General features: G+C 43.5%; 1 protein-coding gene across 1 annotated transcript in view; it reads right to left on the bottom strand.

Moving 5' to 3' along the window:
* The window catches only part of Bmpr2 (bone morphogenetic protein receptor type 2), a 125914-nt gene extending 107711 nt beyond the window's left edge, over positions 1 to 18203 (bottom strand). Inside the window, exon 1 of the mRNA XM_021654371.2 lies at positions 17287 to 18203. Within this exon, the coding sequence (XP_021510046.1) occupies positions 17287 to 17362 (76 nt within the window). The 5' untranslated portion in view covers positions 17363 to 18203. The remainder of the gene's footprint in view (positions 1 to 17286) is intronic.
* Positions 18204 to 20274: the final 2071 nt, after the last annotated feature.

The following is a 20274-nucleotide window of genomic DNA, read 5'->3' as shown; positions in this document are numbered from 1 at the left end:
CTAGAACTGGATTTACAGATGGTTTTAAGGTCCCATGTGGGTGTTGGTAATACAACCCAGGTCCTTTGTTAGAGCAGCCAATGCTCTTAACTAAAACATCTTTCCAGATTTTGCTTTTAAAAGAATGACTTAAACCAGGAGCAGTTGTACACGCCTGTAATCCTAGCACTTGGGAGGCAGAGGCAGGCAGATCTCTGTGAGTTCAAGGCCAGCCTGGTCTACAAAGTGATAGATGTCTCGGACAGCCAAGGCTACACACAGAGAAACAAAAAACACAGAGGAAAAAAAAAGACTTAGCCAGCAGTGGTGATGCATGCCTTTGCAGAGCAGAGGGAGGCAAGTCTCTGAGTTCAAGGCCTGCCTGCTCTACAGAGTGAGTCAAGGCCAGCTAGAGCTACATAATAGAATAAGTCTGTCTCCAAAAAAACCTCAGTAAACAGACAAAAACATGATTCCCACAGAGTAGCTGTGTAAGTGGGAGAAAAGTTAATATTAAAGGTAAAATAAATGTATAAATTACCATTTTTCATAACATTTCATCAAGCTAACACATGGGGTTTTGGCCAAAGGACAAAAATAACTCAACAGTCACATCCTGTAAAACTGTGCTTCAAAAAGTTAAGAAATAATTTCATTTGACTGTTTTAATCTTGCTTTCTTATCACTACAATATTGCTTTTGGTGCAGTCACTAAATATAAAAAGATACTCTTCACACTAGACTGGTCCCCAGGGATTCTAATCACCATGAACACATGGAAACACTATAAACATATGCTCAGCTAAATTATGTCATCATCACACTCCTACTCTGACTGTTGTTTTCTACAACTGAAGCTTTGCATCTTCAAGGAAAGGTTTTATATCCATCAACATTTGAACATTACAAACACAAAACCTCAAATATCTGCTATACTTTATAGTAAAATAAGAGACTATAAGTAAGACACAATTCAGTTGATCATTACTCTTGAATAATTAAGTGTAAGATTCCTGGATATCTAATTTTTTTAATTGTCGTTTCTTTCGTTTTTTAAATGCATGGTTCCCATGTAGCCCAGATTAGCCCTGAAAGTACTTAACAGCATGGGATGACACTGAACTTCTGATCCTCCTAACTTCCCTTCTAAGGTCACATACCAGTGACAAGTTTAGGAAATGCTAGGGATTAAGCCCTAGCTTCCTACATACCACAGGAGCTACAATGACAACCACAGTTTTTTATTGTTTGTTTATTTGGTTGGGGTAGAGGTAATTTTAAAAAGAGACACGGTTTCACTAAGCTTCCCAGAGCGGCCTTGAACTCCCAAGTGCTAAGATTCCAGGCCACCAAACCTGGTTCCCAAACCCTTTCACACCTTCAGGTTAACGCTGTATGTCACATGGATGTTTTGCTTTGGAGCAATGGAGTCCTGAAATAACCTCAGGTCTCGCACTGAGTCAGTGTACTCAGCACAGAAGGGAGAGAACAGTAACACTGGGCTCAAAGCTCCATGGGAAAGGTCTCCCCTAGAATTAGACGCTGGCCTCAAAGCTAGGCCACACACACACAGGGAAAGAAAACAGAAAAATAACATTGCTCAGGGATAGGAGACAGTGCGATACCAGTAAATACAAAAAGAATGTAAATAGTCCCACGGGGGCTTTCAGAGACAGACATCAACCAAGGAGCACCCATGAACTGGACCTAGGCCCCCTGCACACACGTAGTCCACAGGATGCTTGGTCTTCATATGGGTTGTCTGTCAAGTTGTGGGGGGAGTGCTAACATGGACTCTATTGCTTGCTTTTAGATCACTTCCCCCTTCGGGCTGCCTTGCCTGGCCTCAGGGGATGAAGATATGCTCAGTCCTGATCTGACTTGATGTGCTGGGAGGATTGCTACCAGGGAGGAGGGCTCTCCTTCTTAAGGGGGAAAGGGAGAGGGGAAGAGGAAAGGGGAGGGGAACCATGGCTGGGAAGAGAGGAGAGAGGGAGCACCCTTGGGATGTAAAATAAATAAAAAGAAAAATAAATTTTAAAAAAACTTTAAAAGAATAAAAAAGAACGTAAATAGTCTAAACACTCAAGAAAAGCTGGAGCTAGAGAAATGGCTCAGTAGCTGAGGGCACTCGCCACTCCTGTAAAAAAACCTTGGTTCATATTTCTCTACTTTTCTCCTCGAGTGCTTTTTTTGAAACAGGACCTCATCCAAGACATCACATTATGTTTGGTCATCATGCCTCTTTAGGCTGCTCTAGTCCCTGACACTTTCTGAACCTTCTTTGTCTTTAATGACCTTGAAATTTTTGAGATATTCCAACCAGGTACTAAACAGAATGCTCACATTTTGATGTTTTCTGATGGTTAGACTAAGAGTGTGGGTTTTGGAAAATCGAAAAGGTAAAGAATCATTCTACCACATTGCATCACATAATATATAGTATCAACAGGATGATGGTAATCCTATTTGGTTAAGACAGTGTTTGAAAGATTTCTGCACTGTAACTTTGCTGTTTTATACACATGCATGGCTTCTGAAATAAGGAAGGACAAAGTCTTTTTTAAAACTTGTATATTTTAATTTAATATCAGTTTTAATAAGTGGTAAGTAAAATTATATTAATGGATTTTTTAATTTAAAAAATGCTTTTGGGGGCTGGAGAGATGGCTCAGTGGGTAAGAGCGTTGTCTGCTCCTCCAGAGGTCCTGAGTTCAATTCCCAGCACCCATATGGTGGTTCTTAACTATCTATAATTGATGCTCTCTTCTGGCATGAAGACATACATGCAGGCAGAACACTCATACATAAAATAAATAAGTAAATCTTTCTCTAAAAAATGCTTTTAGTTAAGGTTCAGACATGATGTACACATGTTAAAGAGTGAGTCTGAGTTAGTCAACATTTTTTTTAAGTTTTATTAATTACACTTTATTCACTTTGTATCCCCCAATAAGCCTCTCCCTCCTCCCCTCCTAATCCCACCTTCGATCCCCCTTCTTCACGCACGGCCCTCCCCAAGTCCACTGATAGGGGAGGTCCTCCTCTCCTTCCTTCTGATCTTAGTCTATCAGACCTCATCAGGAGTGGCTGCATTGTCATCTTCTGTGGCCTGGTAAGGCTGCTCCCCACTCAGGGAGAGGTGATCAAAGAGCAGGCCAATCAGTTTGAGGCAGTCCCTCTTCCCATTACTATGGAACCCACTTGGACAGACACTAAACTGCCATAGGCTACATCTGTGCAGGGGCTCTAGGTTATCTCCATGCATGGTACTTGCTTGGAGTATGAGTCTCCAGAAAGACCCCTGTGTTCAAATTTTCTGGTTCTGTTGCTTTCCTTGTGGAGTTCCTGTCCTCTCCAGATCTTACTATTTCCCACTTCTTTCATACAATTGGCCATAAGTCTCAGCATCTGCAGGGCAGAGCCTTTCAGAGGCCCTCTGTGGTCAGTCAACATTTTTATAGTTCTATACGAGTTTCCAAATTACAGAAGTTTCTTTATAGGAAAAAATTTGTATAGTTCTAAAATGCTTCTCTTTCCTCGTCTCCTATTCACATGCAAACATATTTTTTCTCCTTTATATAAAAGGAGTCACACCAAGAGAACTGACAGAATTCTAGTACAGTCCAATTTACTAATTAAACTATCCCAATGTTCCAAAACATGTATTAGAATATATATTAAATAAATAAAACATTTAGTGGCAGGAGGATCAGAAGTTCAAGGTTGTTCTCAGCTATTCAGCAACATAGTGAGTTCAAGGCCAGATTAAGCTACTTAAAATTATATCTGAAAAAATATGTTTTAAAAAGGAGGGGCACAATGTTGGTACTTGGGAGGCAGAGGCAGGCGGATCTCTGTGAGTTCCAGGCCAGCCTGGTCTACAGAATGAGTTCTAGGACAGCCAAGGCTACACAGAAAAGTATATCTTGAAATAACAAAAACAAAAACTTTATAAATAAGGCACTTGCCTAGCATGTGTTAGGCCCTAGGTTTGAGCCCACAACTGCACACACACAAACACAAGATTAGAAATGAGGCTTGCTAAGCAAGCCTGTAGACCTGTGTTTGACCCCTGTAACCCACAAACAAGAACCCACACAAAGGGAACATTTCTATAACATTTCTTATATTAAATACTAAATGGACATTATATGCTTAAACCGCCCCAAAAGTCAACGGCAACAAAAGCACTGAGCACCAACTGAACAGTGAAGGCTTTAAGAGGCCTGCAGATGGCTCTGTGGGTAAAAAAGTGCTTGCCTCCAAGCCTAACCATCTGAGTTCCATCCAAGCCTCACACGATGGAGTACAGAACCAGTGCCACAAGTTGTGCTCTGAACTCCATGTGCATACAGCCATGCACACATACAATATGTCAACATGAAAGAACTACACCAAGTAACACTCCAGAAATTATATGGTAGTCCACAAAGACCCTTCTCACTCTGATAGCTTCCTCAAGAAGAAACCACCTCAGCTGGAGAACTCCATAGATGACCCTTCCAGCTCCTTTACATGCTTGACATTTGACTATACAGAAGTATAATTACTCATGCCTGTCACAGTGCTAAACAGAACAGGAAGCTAAATTGTACCTTTCAAGAGCAGTACTAAGTAATCACATGTTTACCTCTCATCTTTCCAGAGGATATTCTTCACTGTTAAAGACTCACAATTCCTTGGCAACACCCTATACTTTAATGCAATTCCTTCTGGGCCCATTAGATGTACTATTCAAAAGATGTTCTATCCTGTATGTTTTATATATACATATATTTATATATTATATCTATAATGCCTATCTCCAAAAGAAGATGGAAGCAAAATATAATAAAACCTACAATTACAAACATAAAAACATACAAGGAGAGAGCAATAACCAAAACAGTAAACCAAAAGAAAAACACAACAGTGGACATAGAAAACATTAAATAAGGAAGAAATAGATGCTTTCAAAAAACAATAAACTGCCCTCTAATTTGTATCTTTATTCATAGACTAGCGCAGCTCGCAGCTCTTGTCAGAGAAGTTCCTTTATAAAGTCAATAGTGGTTTAACCAAGAAACTCCCAACTGGCGGGAGTGCAGAAACTCCAAGGAGTGCTCAGCGCAGATGAGAGATCTATGCCATACGCACTCCTCAAGGTCCAAGAATAATTTCAGAAGAAGACGAAGAAAGACTGTTAGAGCCAGAAGTCTGCCTGCTTAGGACCCACACAAGATCAAGCCAGTCAACATGCTGGCATGTAAGGCTTCCTAAGACCCAACCACAACTTAAGATCTATGGACAGTTATGGCTTCTCGGGAAGGCAGAGGCAGTTTTCATTAAGAGTGTGGCTCCTTAGCTGGGCACAGTGGCTCACACCTATAATCCCAGCACCTAGGGAGGCAGAGGCAGGTGGATCTCTGTGAGTTCGAGGCCAGCCTGGTCTACAAAAAGAGTCCAGGACAGCCAAGGCTACACAGAGAAACCCTGTCTTAGAAAAAAACAAACAAAAAAGTGTGGCTCCTGGTAGCTGGACCATACTCCAGTGTATGCTCCCATATACAGCACACAGGAACAGTACAAAAGGGGCCCAGCAGACTATAATACAGGGGACATGAAAAGAGGAGGGGAGAAGAGAGGAAGGAGGAGAAACAAAGGGGGACAAATACAAGGCAAAAGCACATGTGAGGGAAGGAGCAGAGCAATGGGTAGGCACATACATGAAGTTACTGGGGTAGTGTGAATTTGGGAGGACCTAGGGAAGAGGAAGGAAGAAATATGATCAAAATGCACTGTATAAATTTTTCAAAGAATAAAAATATTTTAAATATTTATAAGAATTCAAATATTTAATAAATATTAAATATATATTTTAAATAACTATTTTTAAACATTGAAGTTATTCCAGCAGGTTTAATAGGTTAAAATAAAATAACAATCAAAATCTTCCTCCAAACCAAATGTGCTATAAGTCAAATTTAATGAATTGGTTATTTCTCAGCCTTACAGAATAAAAATGGCTAATCAGTACAAATACTAGAACTGGACATGTGGCATACACTTGAACCCCAGCTCTTAGTAGGCTGAAGGTCTGGAATGAGAAAGGAATGAGCGGTTATTGCTCTAAGAATTTTAAAGTTTGTGTACAGGGTGACGGGGAAAGTTGTACAATACTGTGATCTGTTTATTTGTTTTGTGAGACAGGATCTCTCTACATAGAACTCTCCCAAAACTGACAGATTCACCTTCCTACTAGGATTAAAAGCATGTACCGCTACCCCTAACTTACATTGTGAATATGTATATTTGAAAATGCTTAACACAGCAAATCTTACATGACAATTATACATATTATTACAAACCCACTAAATTATATATTCTAAGTGGCTGAATTATATGGTATATAAATTTAAAAACAGTAAAGTTGCATTTAATTTTTTTTTCTTGAGGCCTGGAGAATCGTTCAATGGTAAAGGGCTGACCTAGCATGCAGAGGATACCCTCAGTTCAATCTTCACCACTGCTCAACCAAAACAGCAAAAAACAGACAAAAAAAAACCCCACTTTAACCTAAGTTTAATATCACGCCATGTATTTTGGCTCAGGCCTTCAATCCCAGCCCCTGGGAGGCTAACGCAGGAAAACTGCTAGGAGTTCAAGACCAGGCCCGGCCACAAAGTGACAGCCTGCTAAAAATAAACAAACAAACAAACAAACAGATAAAAAGCAGTTTAAGTAATTAGCTAGATCTTATTATACACATAGATATACAGATATATATATATATATATTGATACTTAGATCAAAGGCTGAGCTAAAACTAACTTATTTAAGTTTAAAGGCTGGGAAGAAAAAAGGCAGACAAGACTAAAGGTGAATGTAACTTTTTTTTTTTTTGAAACAGACTCTCTCTACGTAGCCCTAGCTGTCCTAGGACCACTATGTAGTCCAGGCTGGCCTCAGACTCACAGAGATCCACTTGCCTTTGCCTCCTGAGTGGTAAGATTAAAGGTGTGTCCCACCACACCTGGCCAAGATGAATCTAATCTTAACTAAACTTCTAATTATTTAAAGTCCATTTTAAAGTCCTTTCCCATCTTAAATTTTTAGGGTACCAGCTATTTTTAAAGCACTCCTTACATATCTGGTGTACATCATTCTTCTATTATAATTAAAGCATAGCTCTAAGGAGCCTTTCTTCACTTTTGTTAAGCTAATTCAACATTTGCAACAATATAAAACATTTTTAATTAAATTATGTTTTTCTCAATGTAGTCTGTTAGTTTTTAAATGCCTCAAATTTTCACCAATCTAAGGTAAATTTGAAATACTGGGCTGCAGTGTATTTCAGAGGAATAAACTTTGCCTAGTGTGAACAAAGACTTGTATTTGACTATTATCGGTGTAAGAGAAAGAAAAAACATACATACATAGCAAACAAGCAAATATATCATTCAAAATGTTTATATACCTACTAATAACTATGTGGAGCACTGGCTTTCCTCACTCAATATGCAAAAGTACAGTGTTACCAAGGCCACTCCCCTCAATTCACAAATGAGGATACGGAGGCCAAAAACAGGGAATCTCCAAAGTAAACAACCAGCAGTAACACTAAGCAGGAACTCAGAACGTCCAGTTCACTTAGGCATCATTTACTTTCAAAGATAATCAGAGCTATTCCTAGGAGAGGAATAGCAAAGACAGAAATCAGCAGGGCAGAGGAGTAGCAGCAGAAAAGAGGTTGGTAGAAATAGTCAAAAAGGCTACACAGAGAAACCCTGTCTCAAAACACCAACAAGAAAGCTACCTGGGTGTGGTGGCTCACTCAGGATTTCCAGCATTAGAAAGGCTGAAAGACAGGAACACTGCCACAAATCAGAGGCCAGACTGGGCTGCCAAGTGAATATCAAGCCAGCTAGATTACATGCAAGACAGATGCTCACTTCAAAAAAAGAAAAGAAAAAAGCTAAAGAAAGTCAGTCAATCAATCAGTCTGGTGGCATCTGTAGTACAGGAACAGGCAGAAAGGAAGAAGTTTAAGATAGGGAAACCAAGAAGTTTTCACTGTTTTTTGTAGCTATACTGGGGAGAGGGCATTTTAAAAGAGAAGAGCACAAAGGCACCCGGAGAAATCAAAGAAGAAATTTCAGAATTCTAAGTACCTACCCCTGTTTTAATTAGCAATCAAGCCTGTAGCTCACCATCACGAGATGCATGCATGAGCATGGGCAGGCCATCTTTTCTTTGCACCATCACCCTACAAGATTTACAAAGTACATGGCAGTTCAATGTCCAAGTGGGTTCCACTGTAATAGAACAGGCACTGTCTCTGACATGAACTGATTGGCCTGCTCTTGAATTACCTCCCCATGAGGGGGAAGCAGCATTACCAGGCCACAGAAGAAGACAATGCAGCCACTCCTGATGAGACCTAATTCACTAGGATCAGAAGGAAGGAAAAGAAGACCTCCCCTATCAGTGGACCTGGGGAGGGGCATGCATAAAGAGGGTGGAGGAAGGGAGGGATTGGGACGGGAGGAGGGAGGGAACCACAGGGGGGGGATACAAAGTGAATAAATGTAATTAATAAAGAATTTATAAAAAAAAGACTTACAAAGTAACTGCACATAGGGAGCATAACAGACATCAGCGGGTACTTCAGCTCTCCCTTGCAGATCTTATCTATCCTAAAGCTCCCCCACCCGCCCTCTGGCCACTCCAGTCATGCATATTTGAACAGAAACTGTAAAAGGTTCAACACTTTTTCTCAAGCACTATGTTAACTATAAAAGCGAACATATATACATATACATGTTATAAACTAATAGTTTGGTTAAGGCAATATACCCAAAAATGTTTCCATCCAAGTCTTAAAAGAAATTCATACTTACTAAAAGTCATTAAATCCATACAGCTTAAGTGATAAACAAATGACCATTAAAATGTAAAATAACTGAGATTTTACAAGTACACTGGGCAATTTTTTCTTCTCTGATCACTTTTCTTATTGAAATCAAAGGTCAAATTATTTAACTAATAAGTTTTCTTTTCAGAATACATAGCACTCATTCTATAAAGATTAGATTCATACTTTCTTTTTTATATATTTTATGCTATCATTGTTGCAAGCAAATTCAAAATTAAATTATTTTATAATATTAGCGAAATACCTGCTTACTTTAAAAAGAATAAAATCCTTTGTGTCTGGGCTGGGGAGACAGCTCAACATCTAAATCACTGGCTGCTCTTCCAGGGACCGGGTTTGATCCCTGGCACCTACATGGTGGAAGACTCACAGCTCTGTAACTCCAGCTCCAGGGAATCTAGCTCCCTCCTCTAGCTTATGCAGGCTCCAGGCACACACATGATACACAGACATGCATGCAAGCATAAAACCCATACACATAAAATAAGAAGTCATTTAAAAAATCTCATCACTTACTACCAGCTTATTTCTAATTCTATACAAAATATCCATAAATTCAATGTATTCTGATCATAGCCATTTCTCAGATCAAAAGAAATATGCTTTTAAAACAAGTCTATTTTGTAATCTCACCTCTTGGCCAGCTTCAGCTCTTTAACAAGTTCAAAGCCACCCAAGCTACAGGAGACCTTGTCTCAAGTAAGTAATATAGTACTCAAGTCATCTTCATTGCTTTTGGAAAGGACTAGACTAAATTATTCAGACCCAGGTTTTACAGCCAAGCATGGTATGTGTCCATAATCTCAGAACTTGGAAGGCTGAGGCAATAGGTTCCCAAGTTTTATGCCAGCCTCTACTATGTCGTAAGACCTCATCACAAAAATAAAAAATTTAACTGTAAAGGAAAACACCATTTAGTAATATGTAGTAAGTCTACATGTTTATTACAAAAGCTATAATTACTGAATTTCTAGATATCCAGCCCTTGTTTTTCCCTGCAAGCATCAATCAAATCACAATACAGTTCTTACTCTATGGATAGAAAGGTAATAATATATTTAATTGACCAAAATAATGTTATCTAATTTAGTTTGGCACTAATCCTTTTATACTTTAACAACAATAATCATAGAAACTTATGAAAATTAAAACCACTTAAGGGCCATCAAAATGACTCAATGGGTAAAAGCACTTGCTGTTACCTTGACAGCCCAAATTTCATCCCTAGAACCTACATTAAAAAAAAAAAAAAAAAAACAGAACAGGCTGAGCCAGGTATGGTGGTACATACCTGTAATCCCAGCACTTGGGAGGCAAAGGCAGGAGGATATGGGTGAGTTTGAGGCCAGCCTGGTCTACAAAGTGATTCCAGGATTATCAAGGCTACACAGAGAAACCCTGTCTCAAAAAACCAAACCAAACAAAACAACAACAACAAAAAAGGCTGGCTGGGCAGAAGTGGCCCACACCTTTGATCCAGCACTAGGAAGCAGAGGAAGGCAGATCTCTGAGCTTTTAGGCCAGCCTGGTCTACAGAGTGAGTTCCAGGGCAGCCAGGGCTACACAAAGAAACACTGTCTTGGAAACAAAAACAAAAACAAAACAAAACAAAAAATCCAAACCAGATGTGGTGGCTCCCATCTGCAATCTCAACATTTATTATAACAGGAGACAAAGAACTAGCAGGAAGTTCACATGGTCACAATAACGCCATCAGAAACAAGAGACTGTCTCAGAACCAAGGTGGAAGGATAGAGCCAACCCCTGAAGATGTCCTCTGAGCTCTACACGGGCACCTGCACTCTCAAGCACACACAATAAGCACGAGCATAACAGCCACTTACACAGAACAACATATATGTATGACAGTACCACAATGAAGGCACTGCTTTCTATGCTAACTAAATTAAAAGTAATTTTTAAAACCCTTTCTACTAACAAGTTGTGGTTTTCTCAGAAGTAGGAAAAAAATAAAATGCCCAAAATAAAAATACAAGGCTGAGAATGCAGCCAAAAGGATGTTGCCATAACATACTCAAGAACCTGGGTCTGATCCCCAGCACCGATAGATAGATAGATAGATAGATAGATAGATAGATAGATAGATAGATAGATAGATAGATAGGAAGAAATGAATAACAATAAAAATTAAAAATATAAGACTGTGTGAGCAAAGCTTTTTTAGTAAATAATGTACCATTCTTTTTTATTTATTATTTATACAGCATTCTGCCTGCCTGTGTGCCTGCAGGCCAGAAGAGGGCACCAGATCTCATTGTAGATGGTTATGAGCCACCATGCGGTTGCTGGGGATTGAACTCAGGACCTTTGGAAGAAGAGCCAGTGCTCTTAACCTCTGAGCCATTGAGCCATCTCTCCAACCCCATAATGTACCATTCCTTCTTTTTTAATTTATAATCTCTGGATTCTTTTTTTAACTACATTTTATTTTTTTTTTACATTAATTACATCTTATTCACTTTGAATCCCAGCTGTAGTCCCTACTCTTGTTCCCTACCCCCCCCAATCCCGCCCTCCCTCCCTCATCTCCTCCCATGCTCCTCTCCAAGTCCACCGATAGGGGAGGTCCACCTCCCCTTCCATCCAACCCTCTCTTATCAGGTCTCATCAGGGCTGGCTGCAATGTCCTCCTCTGTGTCCCGGCAAGGCTGCTCCTCCTTCAGGGGGGGAGGTCAAAGAGCCAGCCACTGAGTTCATGTCAGAGACAGCCCCTCTTCCCCTTACTAGGGAACCCACTCTAATGTACCATTCTTAAGATCAAGAAAAAGCAAGCCATTAAGAAGGCTTAGTGGCAGCTGGGCATGGTGGTGCACGTCTATAATTCCAGCACTCTGGGAGGCAGATGTTTGCGAGTTCGAGGCCAGCCTGGTCTACAAAGCAAGTCCAGAACAGCCAAGCAGCCAAGGCTACACAGAAACCCATCTTGAAAAAACCAAAAAGAAGGGCTGGAGAGATGGCTCAGAGGTTAAGAGCACTGACTGTTCTTCCTAAAGGTCCTGAGTTGAATTCCCAGCAACCGCATGGTGACTCACAACCATCTATGAGACCTGGCCTGCAAGCACACATGCAGGCAGGACACTGTATACATAATAAATAAATGCTTTAAAAAAAAAAAAAAAAAGAATTAAAAAAATAAATAAATTAGAAAAAGAAAAGAAAAAGAAGAACAACAACAACAAGGCTTAGTGGGTAATGGTACTTGCCAAGCAAGCCTGGCATCTTGCATTCAGCCCCCCCAAGTTCACATAAAGGTGGAAGAAGAAAAATGACTCCACAATGTTGTCTTTGGACCTCCATATAGATGGTCAAATGAAACAAGTTTCAGTTCCTTTCCATTTTTTGTGTTGGCCGGCTGGTTGGCTGGTTGGCTGGTTGGTTGGTTTTTTTGAGACAGGGTTTTTCTGTGTAACAGAGTCCTGGATGTCCTAGACTCGCTTTGTAGACCAGGCTGGCCTCAAACTCACAGAGATCCACCTGCCTCTGCCAACTGAGTGCTAGGACTAAAAACTTGTGCCACCACACCCACCTTCCATTTTTTTAAGATATATTTTATGTGCACAAGTATCTTGCTTACATGTATGTTATATGTACCAAAAGCATGCCAAAGGCCAGAAGGAGAGGTCAGAACCTCTGGAACTGGAGTTATCGATGGTCCTGAACTGCCATGTTGTGTGGGTGCTGGGAACAAAAGCAGGTTCTCTAGAAATGCATCGAGTGCCCATAACCTCTAAGCCATCTTGCCAGCCCTCCTATCCTTTTTCATAATCCATGCACTATTTCTTAAACATCCTCTATGTGCATAGCAATATAGCAGATTACAAAGCAATTTCAAAGTAAGAGGCTTGGGGATATAGCTCAGCGATAAGCATATCTGCCTAGTATGCAAGAAGCCCTGAGTTTAATTCTTAACATTATAAAATAAGATATGAATTCTTTTTGCTTTGGGGGAGGGAGGTGAGACAGGGTTTCTCTGTGTAGCCTTGGCTGTCCTGGAGCTTGTTGTAGAACAGGCTGGCCTTGAACTCACAGAGATCTGCCTGTCTCTGGAATGCTGGGAGACTTTACATTTCACAGATAACACCAACACTAATATCACAGGTGATACTCCAGAATGTAAAAACCAAAGATTGTAAGCTTTTTATGAAAAGGCTAATTCAAATGGCAACACGCCCTCCGCACCACCTTCCCAACCCTTTGCAGTAAATTGGGGTTTTGAATTCTCCGTTCCTCGTAGTTATACTATGCATTCATATGTTACACGTAGCCTCCTTATATGCAAAATGTACTATTTCACACATCTTTTCTTTTCACGTGACAGTCTGAATTGATAGGCCAATGGGAGGCTAGAGGAACACAGTCTGGAAATATGCCGGTAGAGCTGGGCTTGCCCTCTTGTCCTCTCTCACTGCCTTGACACATGCTCCTCCTAGGTAGGAGGTATTACTCTCTCTCCAGATTTGGGCCCACAAAGAGACAAATGAAACAAAATAAATGTTACATGATATGATGATTTTTGTGGCTACAAACTATCTTATAGCTAAAGGTGAGCAATCAGCCTTTAATCCCAGCTCTGAGGAGGCAGAGGCTGGCAGACCTCTATGAGTTCGAGGCCACCCTGGTCTACAAAGTGAGGACAAATTCCCAGCAACCGCATGGTGACTCACAACCATCTATAATGAGACCTGGCCTGCAAGCACACATGCAGGCAGGACACTGTATACATAATAAATAAATGCTTTAAAAAAAAAAAAAAAAGAATTAAAAAATAAATAAATTAGAAAAAGAAAAGAAAAAGAAGAACAACAACAACAAGGCTTAGTGGGTAATGGTACTTGCCAAGCAAGCCTGGCATCTTGCATTCAGCCAGGGCTCTGTTACACAGAGAAACCCTGTCTCAAAAAAAAAAAAAAAAAGGTGCACAATTACCGTAAGAAACATGCATCTCTTTTAAAACTTAAAACTTTGGGGTAGGGCTGGAGAGATGGCTCAGAGGTTAAGAACACTGGCTGTTCTGCCAAAGGTCCTGAGTTCGAGTCCCAGCAACCACATGGTGTGTCATAACCACCTATAGTAAGATCTAGTGCCCTTTTCTGGTGTGCAGACAGTAACACTGTGTAAATAATAAATCTTAAAAAAAAAACAAAAAACAACTCTGTGTAAAAAACTTACCTCCTCCCCCAAAAATGTATGATTAAGTATATTTAAACTACTGAGGGGTAACTATTGTAGTGTCCAAACTGAGAAACACAAATGAAGATTTCTAAACCTTCAGCTACTTGACAGAATTCACTAACCACTCAATAATGCTAAATAGACGACTTTCCCACTTTAGACAGTAATACTCCTAAAGAGATATAAAACCAAAATGTAAACCAAAGAGTTATTTCAAATGTATTACAAAAGCCTGAAATACCTTATTAAAACTGGTAGCGCATTTTAATAAATTTTTACTGAAATAAAAAATTTACTTTAGCCAATTATTTTTAAACCAAATCTCTATTTTCTAATAAATTACAATGTCTTACATACCAACTATTCTTAGAATTAAGGACTCTAAAAATTATCAAAGGAAAAGGGATTCAAAAGAAATTATTTAAAAGTAAAGCAGACTCGGTTGCTCACAACTGTATTCCTAGCAGTTGGGAGGCTGAGACGGGAGACCTGCCTGCCAAGAGCTTGAATCCAACCTGCTCTCCCAACAGCTGCAGGACACACTTCTTAAAGGAAAGGAAGTTGCTGCTGGCCCTGACCACTACTGCCACTGAGCATTGCGGTGCACACCTTTAGTCCCATCACTGAGGAGGGCAGAGGCAGGTGGATCTCTGAGTTTGAGGCCAGCCTAGTCTACAAAGAGAGTTCCAGGACAGGCAAGGCCACACAGAGAAACCCTGTCTCAAAACAACAAGGAAAAAAAAAAACACCACCCCCAACGAAGATAATTTATCCAGGATGACAAAAATGACACACTATTTAGTCCCTTTGTAGTATTTGTTTTCCTACTCAACTACATTGGTCGAACCTCCCAGTTCCATCAGTTCATCGGTATATTCAAATCTACAGATGCTCCCAGTCGCTTTGTACTTAAAGAAGCGGCCAACCCACTATCAGACAAGCTTTTTTCTCTTTTCTCTTTCTTTCTTTCCTCCTTCCTTTCTTCCTTATTTCTTTCTGCATTTTTTTTTCTGTGACACAGTTTCTCTATGTAGCACTGGCTGCCTTGAATCTCTCTAGGTAGACCGGCCTGACCTCGAACCCACACTCACCTGTTTCACAAAGTTTATACACGTTCAAGAACCACAGCCGTGCATGATCAGTACCTGTCTGGTTATTTATGACAGTGCAAGCTTCCTCTCAAAGTTGACCTGGTAGACGAGGCTGCTGCTGGCCTGATGCTGCTCTTAGTAGTAAGGAGGTGGGTAAGGATGAAGGCTGTGATCCTGGCTCCACAATTTGCTGTGCGATGAGTTACTTAAAACTCTGAACTTAATTCTCTCTCCCTCTCTGTATGCAAAAGGGGAATAATAATAAAAAACTACAACACAGAATTGCCAGGAGGCTCAGAGGAGAAATATATGCAAAACTATTTACTATCTGTTGGTGCATAGCAAGCACTCAGTAAACACTAGATATTACAACTCTGAAATCCCGCTTCAAGGATGCCATCATCTGGGACTATAAAACATGGGGAAAGAAGACTAATTCTTCAATATAATCCTTTTTAAAAGAGGACAAAAATCACTCACCAAATAAAAATCATTTTGAAATCAATGTTGTTTTTCTCTAATGTTTATCAGTCTGGTCACAAAATGATGAACAAAAAACTATAAATGAGAATCTGCATTCCAAAAAAATTCAAAAATTTTTAAAAAACAAAATGTTCTTGGATTTCTGCTTGCAGGATGACTGCTTACGTGTCAAGGCCATTTTTACTCTTTTCATATTTTACAGGAACCACATGACTTGTGGTTAGAGAATTTAAGCAGCTAACAAAGAAATTTGGAGAAAAACTGTTCAGTTTTGCTTCAAAATGAATTGAAATAATCAAAAACATTAGAATATGGAGTTTCAACACGTAATCAAATCAGATTTTCCAATGATTTTAACACTACATAGATTTATTATTAAAAATCCTAGATATAATAGGCTTTTGTAATGGCTCAGACTTGTTAAAGGCTAGGCTCACAATCAAAAATATAATATACCAAATTAATCAACAATAGACAATAGTATCAAATTCACAAAAGGAAACTTCTAATTTTCTTTCAGTGTTTTCCCGGGACAGACCCCTAAAATGTAATTAAACAAATAATCTCTGTGCCTAACGAGACAGCGATGAAAAATTTATTGAAGGTGAAAATTACTTTTTAAAAAATTGGAAAACCATTACTTTCTCTACTCATTGTTAAACTCATACTTGATGTGACTAATTTAAGAATTCATTCCTGAAATTTTCTAAAAGCAAATCACAATAGCAGGCTTGAAAGTAACTACAATGAGAAAATGAGTTGGTGTTTTTCTCAAAGCAACTGAGAATTAAAAAGGAAATGGCCCAAGGGAAGGGGAGTACCATTTCCTTTCACACGTTAGTAAAATGTCAAAGAACTTTCAGGAGTCAAATCTCCTAGAAGTCTGACGGGAGGTCAAAGTTGTCTCAATGACAGGAAAACCAACAGACGCCAGATGACTAATAGAAAAGTTATCAAAACACTTCTGTGCCCAGCAGTAATTCCAAGGGATACAAAGTACGAACGTCCAGGATGAAAAGATAGAGAATAGTTAAGATTCTTGGGAGCAAGACAGTATTACGACCAAAGCAACAAACAGCGTTACACAACCCGTCAGGATTCTCACACTCTGGCTTCCTCAACATTGATTCTACCTATCAGGTAACATTTTTAAATAATAAAAAGTAGCGTGGATTCCCAAAGGGTGATCTGAACACAAAAAAGGAGGTTCGATCAAGCCTGTGTTCAGTTGTTCTTTTTATTGCAAACCAAATCTGCTTCTTTCCATCAAAATAATAATAAATTAAAAAAAAAAAAAACCTATCAGCTCTGTCTCCAAAATCTTCTAACAGACAGTTCACTAGTGGATTAAAATATTATTTTTAATCCTTGCATTACCTCACAGCTAAAAATGTCAAGATACCACACCCAACATGTCTTTTCCCCCCCGTGGGGGAGGGGGAGGGGAATACGGGAGTGGGGCCGGGAAACTACACGCGAGCACCGGAGGTGGTTTCCCCCAGCCGGTTCCTCCACCGGGATCCGAGCGCACACGTTGCAGAGGGCGAGCACAGGCCTCGGCGGGCTCCCTCCCTCGCCACCCGCTGGGGAAGGGGGCTGGACGCGCCACCCAGGGCTACTCACCAGCCGTCGTGCCGACCAGCAGGACGGCCCAGAGCAGCCAAGGCACCCGACGGGGCCGCTGCAGCGAGGAAGTCATCCCTGAGCCAGCCACCAAGCAGGAGGGCAAAGAAAAGAAAATCTGGAAAGTAATTGCGGGCGGAGAAATCCGGCCAGGAGGCTGCTCGTCTCTCCGTCTGGTTTATCCTGCCCGGGATTACAATGCAGTTCGAGAGGACAAATGGCAGATGCGAGGACCTCGCTGGACGGCTCTCATTCCACCGCAGAATTCCCCTTCATTTCGCTGCCTCGCGGCTGAGGGGCTTGACTCGCCGAGGACGGGGTGCCCGGGCTCCCCAAACTGAAGGCATGTCCACGGGCCAAGGAGCAGGGCGCCCAGGAGAAATCCCCGCGATTATTTCCCTCGTAGTTTCACGATATCAAAAAAATATCCAGGTCTGGGAGAAAACATATCCAGAGTGCCGGGGGGTGGGGGGCGGAGGGCGGGGACTCGATTGGGGGCACTGAGGATCAGACCGAGTGGCCGACGGCGGGGAAGGGCGCAGCGGGGCAGGCGGCGGCGCCCGGCCGCCCGGGTCGCATCGCTCCCGACTCGGGGGGTGGGGAGGGCACGGTCCGGGCTCCTGGTAAAGTTTCGCTCCGTCGCCTCCCTCGCTCGGACTCCGGCGTCAGCAAACCCTCTCGGCCGAATGGGTGGCGAGCCGCGCCCGCCCGCACGGACGAGCCCACGGGGCTTCCTCGGGGCGGTCGCGCGGGGGTCGCGCGGGCTGGGCCTCGGGGCGCGGGGGAGGGGAGCGTCGCGGCGGCCCGCCTAGCCCCGGCCGGCCGGCCCTCCGGGGGCGCCGGGCTCGACCCCGGCCGCTCCCGCCGCCCGCCCGGCCGCCCGGCCTCGCCTCAAGCAGATTCCGCCGCTGAAGGCCGGTCCCCTCCAGTCGATGGCGTGCGGGAGCCGCCGCCGCCGCCGCCACCGCCACCGCCGCCTCGTTCTCCGCAGCTCAGGGCTCCGGGCGGAGCTCGGGCGTCGCGGGCCGAGGGCGGGGGGCGGCGGGAAGACGGACGTAGGTGGCCGAGGACGGGGTGGGCGGCGGGGCTCGCCAGACGCCCCGCGCCCCTCCGGGAAGCACCTCCGGGGGCTCCGCGCCGACCAGACACAAAGGGGGGAGTCGCCGCAGCTGCCAGTCTGAGGCGCTCCCGGTCACCGGAGTCGCCCCGCCTCCTCCTCCTCCTCCTCGTCGTCGTCGTCGTCCTCCTCCTCCTCCTCCTCCTCCTCCTCGCAGCCTCCGGCTCTCCAGCCGACCCCTGTCTGTCTCGGGCCTGTGGTGCAGCGCGGGCGGCGGCGGCGGCGGCGGCGGCGGCGGCGGCGGCGGCGGCGGCGGCGCCCGAGAGCCGCACTGCGCCTGCGCGCCCGCGGCCCCGCCCGGCCCCGCCCCTCGCTCCCAGGCCGGCTGGAGAGCCGGGCCCTCGCGCGGCGTCCGCAGCCGGGGCCGCCCGGGCCGGGGAGGGGCCGCCTGGGGCCGTGTCCCCGCACGCGCCTACCCCCCGCAGGCAGACCGTACGGCGCTCCGGGCGATCGGGAGCGCGGCCGCGTCTTTTTGTTTTAGCGAAGGTGGCCGTGGGAGGTGGGCGGAGGCGGCGGCGGAGGCTCTTCGGTTCCCCCCCCAGAGGCCGAGACCCGGGCCGCCGCGGCCTGCCCTCCCCTCGCGGCGCAGACAAAAGCCTCGGCCGGCCGCGGGGCTGGCGCGTGTGCGCTCGCCCTGGCCGGGCTCTCCTCGGGCTGCCGTCCCCGGGGCTCCCGGGGAGGCCTTCCCGCACAAAGGCGGCGAGCCGGAGGAGCCCTGCGGGGCCTGGGCGAGGAGGGCTGCGGGGCACAGTCGTCGCCCCCCGGGCCCCCTGCCCCGCGGAGGGAGAGGGTCCCCGCGGCCCCGCGGTTTCCTAGGAACGATCGAAACATCTATTATTATTATTATTTTAAGCCCAATTTGGTTTGATTCAGGCTACCAGGATCGGGGAGGGGACCCCCCTCCGGGGTCAGCCGACTTGGGTGGGATCTTGCTGGGGGGGAGAGGGGAGAAGGTGACGTACTTGGCGCCATGATCGGAAGTCTGGGTTTAATTCTTTGACTGCGAGGTGGAAAAATTGCGTGGGAGGGCGATCGTAAGACGCGAAGTCTAGCTCTCCCTTCTCCCGGCAGGCGGAAAGGTGGCTCTGAAGGCTGGTTCTGCCGGTCTTTCCTTGGGGCCGAGGGCAGTGCCAGGATGCTTCAAGCCTCCTTTTATCTCTCTATCTGAACGTGATGTTAATAAATCACATTCCTTAAGCTGGTTTCTGTTATCATAGTAAATATCTGCTATAATTAAGAGTTGTGGTAATACCTGCCCAGGGCTCTTTTTTTAGCTAAAATATTTTTATACTGTTTATCCTTCAGGCAGAGAGAATTTTTTTTCTGTAATAAAATCCCTTCTGAAAATAAGGAGCATATGCACTGACTCTTCAGCTTTACTACCATATTTTGTTTTGTCTAAAAGGCCTAAAATAAGGAGCTGGCATCGTTTTAACATTTAGCTTTCGAGACATGAGATCTCGTTCTCAAAGAAATGACAGATGTTGAAGGTGCAGGAAGTATATTAGCTGCTGAAATACAATTTTTCTTCCTCGAATTGAGGTCAAGTACTTTATTATTCAATTATTATTTGCATAAAATTTTCCTAAGAAACACTAAGTACCCTTATCCATGTTATAAATGTGAAATAAATTATGTATGAAAGAAGTCTTAGGAAATTCATGTGGAAAAAGTTCCTGCTACTAACTTAGCTGGGGTGCTTAATCAGCAGCCCTCGGTCTGCGCGCAGCCCTCGTTCCTTTTCTGCTGCCCTTCCAGTCGTTATCCGAGTGGAGGTGTGCCTACACACAGCGAGAAGGAGCATCTGGAAGGACTGAAACTCCGCTGATGGGGCAGCGAGATCCAGTATCCTTTAGTTAGGATGGCCTAGG

Source organism: Meriones unguiculatus, chromosome 15 (genome assembly GCF_030254825.1).
Source record: "Meriones unguiculatus strain TT.TT164.6M chromosome 15, Bangor_MerUng_6.1, whole genome shotgun sequence".
In the NCBI taxonomy this organism is placed as follows: domain Eukaryota; kingdom Metazoa; phylum Chordata; class Mammalia; order Rodentia; family Muridae; genus Meriones; species Meriones unguiculatus.
This window is presented reverse-complemented; position numbering and strand designations above follow the sequence as displayed.